The sequence below is a fragment of the Notamacropus eugenii genome, chromosome 4, assembly GCF_028372415.1.
Source record: "Notamacropus eugenii isolate mMacEug1 chromosome 4, mMacEug1.pri_v2, whole genome shotgun sequence".
Taxonomy (NCBI): domain Eukaryota; kingdom Metazoa; phylum Chordata; class Mammalia; order Diprotodontia; family Macropodidae; genus Notamacropus; species Notamacropus eugenii.
In genome coordinates, this window is record NC_092875.1 from 305294673 (window position 1) to 305304622 (window position 9950).

General features: G+C 39.4%; 1 protein-coding gene across 1 annotated transcript; it reads right to left on the minus strand.

Moving 5' to 3' along the window:
• Positions 1-492: 492 nt before the first annotated feature.
• Positions 493-8633, minus strand: SLC10A5 (solute carrier family 10 member 5). Its single transcript, XM_072604974.1, has one exon. The coding sequence runs from the start codon at positions 8360-8362 to the stop codon at positions 7037-7039; it is 1326 nt and encodes a 441-aa protein (XP_072461075.1). The 5' UTR covers positions 8363-8633; the 3' UTR covers positions 493-7036.
• Positions 8634-9950: the final 1317 nt, after the last annotated feature.

Genomic DNA, 9950 nt, shown 5'->3' on the forward strand with positions numbered 1-9950 from the left:
TCACCCACCCACCATCAGTCACCCGGCAAACATTTTTAGGGGGGGGCCCTTCACCCTGGGGTCCTGCAGTCCACCAATTTGGTTGGGAGTCGTTACCTTCTTCCTGAGTCTACCTAAGACTCAACGAATTGACCCCCAGGCCTCCCCCGAGTTTACCGGCGGGTGGTACGTGTACAAGTTGCCTGACTGCAACCTTCAACACCAACTGGCTGGCATTTTCACACACTTCACAGCTTCAGAGTCTTTGGAGTCCTTATCTCTATTCTTTCTATCCTCACTGAGTTCCTCTGCTTCAGGTTGTTACTTTGCAGGGAGGGAGGCCTGGCAACCCCATTTCAAAGACCATGGGGGAATCTCCCCATGGGCCCCCAGTCTTTGAACTGAGTTGCCAGCTGTCTTTCTGAAAAGTCACAGATCCTGGACAAATGCCCCCAAACTGTGTGGGATGACTCAGGTCCCTACATAAATCAATTACTCAGAGTCCTCTCAAAGTGATGACAGAAAGTTGATTTATTCGATTCTCGAGAAGCAGGGCAATCCTGTAGGAGTAGGAAAGCCAAACACAAAGAAAAGGCAGTGATTTATATAGACCCTAACACAAGTCCCTCCCCACTCACTGACCATTATTCTCATTAGCTGAGAATATGATCTTACATTCTAGACATGAAATCTAACCAATTCCTTTTGAAATGAAGACATTGAAGAAGTAGGTAAACTTTATCCAGTCATTGAGACCTTAATGTACTACACAGTTTTATATCCTTATATGGAATTATTCTGTTCTAAAAATATAGTAACCTTGAGCCTCTCAGTCTTACCTCACCCCTGGGAGAAGAACAATCTGAGAAGTCTTCACTAAACCTATCCCACTCAGTATGGTGTGGGGTATAAGTTCTTTACACTAAAATAATATAATGCAGAGCTGAAAGCAATGTTAAAGATTATATAATTTTAATAGTAATTGGATTTTTCCAAGTTCCAGTCCAATGAGATATTTTTCTGAAAAGTTGTATGTTATTTGAAATACATACACAAAAAGAATTTGTCTTTTAAAGAAATTTTATGGTGAATACCATATAGCAAACTAGTAATCCTTTTTGGAAGATGAATAATCACCTCCTAATTTACTTATCTTTTAATAAACCTGGATGTTTGTGAATTTGTTCAACCAAAACTCCTCTCTCCAAAGTCTTTAAGAATCTCTTAATTGCCAAATCTAATTGATGCCCCCAAATCCAACATTCTCACTTCCTTATGGGCCCCGCTGAACAGAAGACATGTCCTGATGTAACCACACAATCTGGCTTTAACCATACCTCAGGCCCTCAAACTAGCTAGCCATTGCCCCCAGATCCAATTTACATATTTGAACAGGTGTATTCTTTTACTCAACCACAAATCACATCACCTATTTAGCCCCAGACAGAATCACAACACCTAACTATCCATCTTGACCACAGATAGGACTACAATAGCTAGCCAGTCGGAAAGCTGACATGACCAAGATGTTTGACCACTGAAGCATAGAAGGGACTGCTCCCCATTACCTAATCCCTCAACAAACCCCTCTTGCCTTTTTAACATTCATAATTTCTGTTGTGTAATCAGCATCATTACACTATAAATTTGCCTGTGTTGTCTCACTAAGTTGTTGGTTCCTCTTGGAACCTAGCCCACTTCTAAAGGGTGTCAATCCTCAATAAATGCCTGTACTGGAATTAAAGGTGGTCTGATTCTGAATTCTTTGAAACAGTGCCATCACAACACACCATGAAAGTGCAAAAATAATGGCCTTTTTTCAATCTTCATCCTTTTTGGCACTGAAGTTCATTCTCTGCTCCTTGATACTCTCTCTATCTAGGTTTTCATAACACAACTCTCTCCTAATTCTCCTCCTAACCTGTCTGAATTAACATGTCCAAAACTGAATTCATTATTTTCCCTGGAAAACCCTTTCCTTTTTCTACCTTCTCTGTTACTTTTGAGGATACCACCATCTGTCCTCCAGTCACCCAGGCTCAAAAACTAGTTATGTCATCCTTGACTTCTCATTCACCCTCACCATCAGTATCTAATTTGTTGCCAAAACCTATTGATTTTATCTTCATAGCATCTCTGGAATATAACCCCTTCTCTACATTGACTCTGGTATAAGTCACCCTCATATAAGTTCTCATCATCTCACAACTGGACTAGTGCTATAGCCTGCTTGTTTGTCTGCCTACAAAAAGTCTCTCTCCACTTCAGTCCATCTACCATTCAGCTGTCAAACTTATCTTCCTAGAGTACAGTTCCTCCATTAGAATGTGAGCTCCCTGGGGAGGAGCTTTTTTTTGCATCCTCAGTGCACAATGCCTGGCACATAGTAGATGCTTTATAAATTTTTGTTGACTGACTGATTGATTGTCTCATCTTCCTTACTCAATAAAGTACAGTGTTTTTCTATCCCCTCCAGGATCAAATATCCTCTGTTTTGCATTAAACTTTCTTCATAACTTGCCCTACCTCTCTTTCTAATCATCTTATACACTTCCCCCACCCACATATGTTAAGATCTAGTGACCTCTTTGCTGCTTCTCAAATAAGACCCTACATCTACTGATTCTAGCTATTTTCATTGATTGTCTCTTGTGTCTGGAATGATCTCCCTCTTCATCTTTACCTCTTTACTTCTATAACTTCCTTCAAGTCCCAGATAAAATTCCACTTTCTACAGGAAGCCTTACCTAATTCCCCTTATTTCTAGTGTCTCCCTTCTGTTGATTATTTCGAATGTATTCTGTATATAGCTTTTTTGTATATAATTATGTAAATGTTGTTTCCATGATCAGACTGTGAGCTTCTTAAGAAGCTTCTTAAGCTTCTTATCTTTCTTTGTATCCCTTGCACTTAGCACAATGCCAGGCTCACAGTAGGCACTTAATAAATGTTTGCTGATTGACTGACATAAAGGGCACATATATAATCTCTGCTCCATGATTACCTGAGAAGGGAACTATTTGGTTCTTTTGTCATGTGACAAGAAAACTTGAAATAAAATCACATGATACTATGGGTAAAATGATAAAAGCTGTTGGCAGTAACTATTAGTAAGTTCTTGACACCATCCCTGTTTCTCAAATTGAAATTTTTAATCATCAGCAGAGACTTATTGGTAACATTTTTGGCTATGACTGAATATATGAATTGTTTTAAGCATGAGTATACCTTGAAAGTGAAATGCTTTGAAAGAAACTATATGGCTGAAAATAGATAAGAATTATTCTGATTGAAAATTCAGAGCCTGTTCTACAGACAATTAAGCTCTTTAATAGGGGCCCTATACTATTTTTTACTCATATATGACAACCAATACTGTTTATTTATTCAACAACTATAGATTTGAACACAGGTGTTTCTGACTCCAACACTATCCACCACGTTAAATGCCATAGGAAAAATAGAAACAGTGTCATTGGAGTACCAAGAAGGATGAATGGCTTAATGGAGAAAGTGGGATTTGATCTGGGCTATTAGGGATGGATAGAATTTTAATAGAAATATTGAGGTCATCATACTTTCTAAGATATGGAGACCCAAAAGCCCAGAGAAAAGCAATAGTCTAATTTGGATTAAAATGAGGAGACACATCTTCTCTTGGGTGGAGCCAAGATGGCGGAGTAGAAAGACGCACATACACATAGCTCCAAACCCACAACCCACAGAATATCTGTAAAAAGGAACTTACGGCAAATTCTGGAGCAGTAGAGGCCACACAACAGTGGAGCAAAGGAGATTTCTGTTCCAGAGGGACCTGCAAACCTCTCGCAAAAGGTCCTTCATGCCACAGACTGGGCGCTGGGACTGGGAGCCGAGTATAGCCCTGCCGCGCCTGCAGCACCGAGAGAAGCAGATCTGTGCGGGCTTCAGGGACAGGATCTTCAGTGGCCGAGCGGGTCTCTCCACCCACAGGTGACGGGGGTCGGTGAGAGGGTCTCTTTGGCGGGTCGAGAGGGGAGTGGGGTGCCCCCATATCTCAGGCCCCCTCGGGAGGCAGCAGCTGAGGCAGCGGCAGACCAGGGCTCCCCAAGCAGGCAGGAGCCTGGATCCATTGCTGAAGGTCTCTGCATAAAGCCCCTGAGGGAACTGAGCCTGAGAGGCGGCCCTGCCCCGACCTGAGCACCTGAACTTAATCTCACACTGAATAGCAGCTCTGCCCCCGCCCAAAGCCCTGAGGCTGGGAAGCAGCATTTGAATCTCAGACCCCAAGGGCTGGCTGGGAGGATCAGGAGGCGAGGTGGGTGTGAGGAGAATATTCAGAGGTCAAGTCATTGGCTGGGAAAATGCCCAGAAAAGGGAAAAGAAATAAGACTATAGAAGGTTACTTTCTTGGTGAACAGGCATTTCCTCCCTTCCTTTCTGATGAGGAAGAACAATGCTTACCATCAGGCAAGGACACAGAAATCAAGGCTTTTGTATCCCAGCCCACTCAATGGGCTCAGGCCATGGAAGAGCTCAAAAAGGATTTTGAAAAAAATATTGCAAGCAGCTAGAAAGAAACAATTCAAGTATTGTGGAAATACAGTCAGGATAACACAAGATCTAGCAGCTTCTACATTAAGGGATCAAAGGGCATGGAATAGGATATTCCAGAAGTCAAAGGAACTAGGACTAAAACCAAGAATCACCTACCCAGCAAAACTGAGTATAATACTTCAGGGGAAAAATTGGTCTTTCAATGAAATTGAGGACTTTCAAGCATTCTTGATGAAAAGACCAGAGCTGAAAAGAAAATTTGACTTTCAAACACAAGAATGAAGAGAAGCATGAAAAGGTGAACAGCAAAGAGAAGTCATAAGAGACTTACTAAAGTTGAACTGTTTACATTCCTACATGGAAAGACAATATTTGTAACTCTTGAAACTTTTCAGTATCTGGGTACTGGGTGAGATTACACACACACACATGCACACATGCACACACACATAGAGACAGAGTGCACAGAGTGAATTGAAGAGGATGGGATCATATCTTAAAAAAATGAAATCAAGCAGTGAGAGAGAACTATATTGGGAGGAGAAAGGGAGAAATGGAATGGGGCAAATTATCTCTCATAAAAGAGGCAAGCAAAAGACTTATTAGTGGAGGGTTAAAGAGGGGAGGTGAGAGAAAAACATGAAGTTTACTCTCATCACATTCCACTAAAGGAAGGAAAAAAATGCACACTCATTTTGGTATGAAAACCTATCTTACAATACAGGAAAGTGGGGGATAAGAGGATAAGCAGGGTGGGGGGGGGATGATGGAAGGGAGAGCATGGGGAGGAGGGAGCAATTTGAGGTCGACACTCATGGGGAGGGACAGGATCAAAAGAGAATAGAAGTAATGGGGGACAGGATAGGATGGAGGGAAATATAGTTGATCTTATACAACACAACTATTATGGAAGTCATTTGCAAAACTACACAGATTTGGCCTATATTGAATTGCTTGCCTTCCAAAGGGAAGGGGTGGGGAGGGAGGGAGGTAAAGAAGTTGGAACTCAAAGTGTTAGGAACAACTGTCAAGTAATGTTCTTGCCACTAGGAAATAAGAAATACAGGTAAAGGGGTATAGAAAGTTATCTGGCCCTACAGGACAAAAGAGAAGATAGAGACAAGGGCAGAGAGGGATGATAGAAGAGAGAGCAGATTGGTCATAGGGGCAATTAGAATGCTTGGTGTTTGGGGGGGGAGGGGATAAAAGGGGAGAAAATTTGGAACCCAAAATTTTGTTAAAATGAATGTCAAATAAATAAATAAATATCAGAAAAAAAAATAAAAAAAAATAAAATGAGGAGACACACCTAGAAGGGAAGGTTCGTAGGGATTTAAGGTTCTATTTGATAAGCAGTGAGGAGCCAATGAAGGTTTTTAAGCAGGAGTCCAAGATGATCAAATATCATAAGTTAGCAAGATTAACATGGCAGAAATGTATAGGAGGCTGTTGAATTGTAGCCAGATAAAGATTAATGATGGCACAAAGTAGAGCGGTGATGACCATGGAAATCAAAAGTAAAAGATGACCAAGAGAAATGTCACATTGCTAAAATCTACAAGATCTGTAGACAGATTGAATATGGGAATAGTGAGGGAAAGAGAAGGGGCAAGAATAATGTTAAGACTGCAAAACTAGAAGATAAAGAGAATAGTCGGCACCATTTATAGATACAAGAAAGGTAGAAAAGGGGGCAATTTTGAGGCAAAGGGCAATTAATTTTGTATGTGATACATTGGAATTTAGGTGCTGGAATTCAAGGTGGATTTTATTTCATTTGGTAAGCATGTGGCTCAGTGGATATAGTGTTGGACCTGGAGTCAGAAAGACCTAAGTTCAGATCTAGCCTCAGACACTTGACTGGATGACCTTGGGCAAGTCTGTCAACCTCTGCCTGCCTCAGTTTTCTCTAAAATGAAAATAATAATAGCACCTACTACCCAGAGCTGTTATAAGGAGGAAATGAAAAAAATTCTTATAAGATGCCTTACATCTTGTAAGAGAGGATAAAAGATTCATTTATACAAATTTTTTTTTAATTCTTTCTTTTGATGGAGATGAGAATCAAAAGGGTCCAGCTCAAACACCATCTTTCTATCCTTTCAAGACCACCCCAGCTGGAAGAAAAGCTTCTACCCAGGCTGGAATTCAACTAGATTATCTGATGTTTTATCACAAGGACAGTTGTATATTACTAAATTACTTATTATGTCACTTTATGGCTTTTTTTGTTTGGTTTCTTTTCTTTTGATTTGATTTTTGGTAAAATTAACTGGAAGTGACTACTCTGCCTCTGAATTCCTGTAGAATCTCATCTTTCTCTGATTTCTTTTATCCACTTTTCTAGGTATTTGATATTTATCATTTAGGTCCGATAGTGTTACTTATCTTTTTTTCCCCTTATTTCTAAACTAGACTGAAAGATTCTCAAAGGCTGGGACTGTTTCTGGCAGTAATTTTTATTCCCTGTCCAATACATGATGTGCTCAATAAACAATTGTCAACTTACTATAAGAATTTATTAGATAAAAGACTTTAGTTTTTCATCCTCTACATTGAGAACAATAATTTTCTTAGCTTTGTATAACAGAATCATAAACAACATCTCACAGCCAGAACACATGGCTACTGTAAAAGGAGCAACTGATGCCAAATCTGCCTTCTGTTGTGGAAAAGAGAGCTGAATAATGGCCAGTGCTAAGAAACCATTTAATGCCCCACCTTCAATAGCAACAGTTTTGCAAACTGGAAGAGGCAACATAAACATTTTAGAAAAAGAGTATCCAAACAACGAACCCAAAGCAGGAACTAATAGTCCCAGGAAAAATACCTCTAAGTTAATTGCTTTTGTAAACAATAATCCCATCCTAAAGCTCAAATATACTCCTATAGACATTAACACAAAACTAAAAGGTTTAATTATTTTCTCTAAGTAGCTTGCCCACTTAGGTACTTTGTTCTTAATGATTATGCCTATTGATATTGGTATAACTATGAAAAGGAGGGTTGTCATAATTTTAGAAACAGGAACATGAAATGAACCATGCAGCCCCAACATTCTACTATAAATATATGAATTTAGAGGCATCATTAACAGTGCTAATAATGTTGAAGCACAAGTCATCACAATGGCCAAAGTTATATCACCTTCCAGAAGCAGGGCAAAGAGATAGCCTCCACCTCCTCCAGGACAGGTGCAAGTCATGACAAATCCGAAAGAGAGAGCCTGGGATAATGTCAAAATCCTAGTAAAAATAAATCCACAGAATGGCATGACAAAAAATTGTATAGCTCCACCAAGAAGTATTGGTAAAGGTTTCTTCCATGCAATCTCGAGTGTCTCCACTTCAATCTTGCAGCCAAATGCACATTTATTAAGCAATATTATTGGTAAAATCAGCATTAGGACATAGCTGTCAAAATGCAAAGGTGCCTGTAGGAGAGTCTCAGGTTTCTGTTTGAAGATCACCTTGATTCGAATATCATGTATCTCTTCAATGAGTCTGTCTTGCCCACCTACAGAATCCCATAGCTGAATGGTTAAACTTGTCTCACCTGCTTTCTTTGTCATTAGGCTTATTTTAAAGTTTGTAACCTCCGAGGATATCTTCGTCACATTTACCACTTGTGCGACTTCCAGGTCTTTTAAATATACAGAAAGATAGCTCCTGTTTGGCCCATTGTTCTTGTAGCTTGACCTAACAATTAATGCTTCTTCTGTCTTCGTGTAAAGCAGGACTTCAGTCTTGTCTAGACTCAGAAAACGAACAAATGGTTTCTGTACTTCACCCAATGATACACCCAAGATTTGCAAAACTAAAAATTCTATAATCATTTTAGAAAACATAGTGTTCTCTGTGGCTTTCAGACCAGGAAAAATGTCTCAAATTTAAGAAAGAATTTAATCTTTTCCAGTATTCCAGTTCCTGGTTAATTAAAGTTGAGGTAAATAATGAATTGTTTTTGCTGGATCAAAGTTCAGCAAAAAGGAGGGTAATAACCTCTTGGACTCTTCAAGTAAACAAAAGGTATCAAGTGATATAACCTGTTTAACCTGAAGTCACTTGTTAAATAAAATAAGTAGTGTTTTAGCAGTTCTAGTTTATGATGTAACATTATCTTAATAAATATAACTACCTTAAAAACCTTATAAACAAAAGCAGAAATATTGAACATATTTTTACTGATCACCACAAAGCAAAAATTATATTCAATAAGTGACTTTTTTAAAGAAATGATTAAAATTTAATTAGAAATTAAATAACTTAATCCTAAAGATTTTGTGGGACAAAAAACAAACCAAAGAAACAATAGAAAATTTAATCAAAGAAAATGACAACAGAAAAATAATACACCAAAACTTTTTGAGGTACATAGCAATGGTATCCTTGGAGGAAAATATGCACCTGTAAATATATTCATCAACAAAAGAGAGATCTGTTCCTCAATAAATCAAAAAATTAGGCATGAAACTAGAAAACCAGCATAATTGGATAATTTGAGCAATTTTTCATTAAGATATATGCTTCACCCCTGGTGACAATCCTGATGAGGTCCACAGCAACAGAAAGCATTTAAGTACAAGTAGGCAGTCCTTACCAGGCACACACATACCTTAGGATTACCTCTTATAAATTTAGCCAAGTATTCATATAAATGGCTATCTCTGCTTAGGATTTATCTTCAAAGATGACACAGGAAATGGCCATAGAATGTCCTCTTCCATCCCCACTATTACTTCCAGTGGGAATTTCCCTTCTCTGTTCACTCACCACTGCTAACACGTGTTATTGAAAACCATGTCATCATCATTCACCCAATGACTCTGTTCTGCCACTTTCTCCTATGCCAGCCCAGTACTAAAGAATCCAAATTCCCTCCTCCACCTTTCATTCCCTCTCCCAAGTGTAATGGGAGTTAAAAATCTTCCCTGCCTATTAATAGGCCTCAGGTGGAGCTATTAAGGGAAGCTTGATTAGGGGAGGCTTGTTTTGTATGAAGGCTCACACCATTTGTTGATTGCTAATGAGGCACTGGGTCATGAGGGTTGTGCCCTCCAACTCCGAAAAGTGTATGTATATTCTGAAGTGAGATTTTGCTTGGGGGCTCAAATTATTAGAAGAGTTTGTGTGATTAGGCCAGATGAGACTCTGGGCAGCCTTAAGGAGCTCCTTGGCTTTGAAAACCCAGATGTTGGTGCTTCTCTCTTTGGTAACGATGTACGTATTGTCTATGGTCAGACAGCTGGAAGCTCTGTCTGTTGGTCTTTCTATTTGTATTTTCTCTGAAGTTCAGGGTGCTGACGTTTTCTCCTGACCTAAGTGAATGATATATGTGCTTGATTAAAGTAAGACTCTTTGTTCCTTTTAAGGCTGCTTTACTTAGGAAAGCAGATCTAACCTGTGCAGCAGGCCCTCCTGTATATGCTGGGGTAC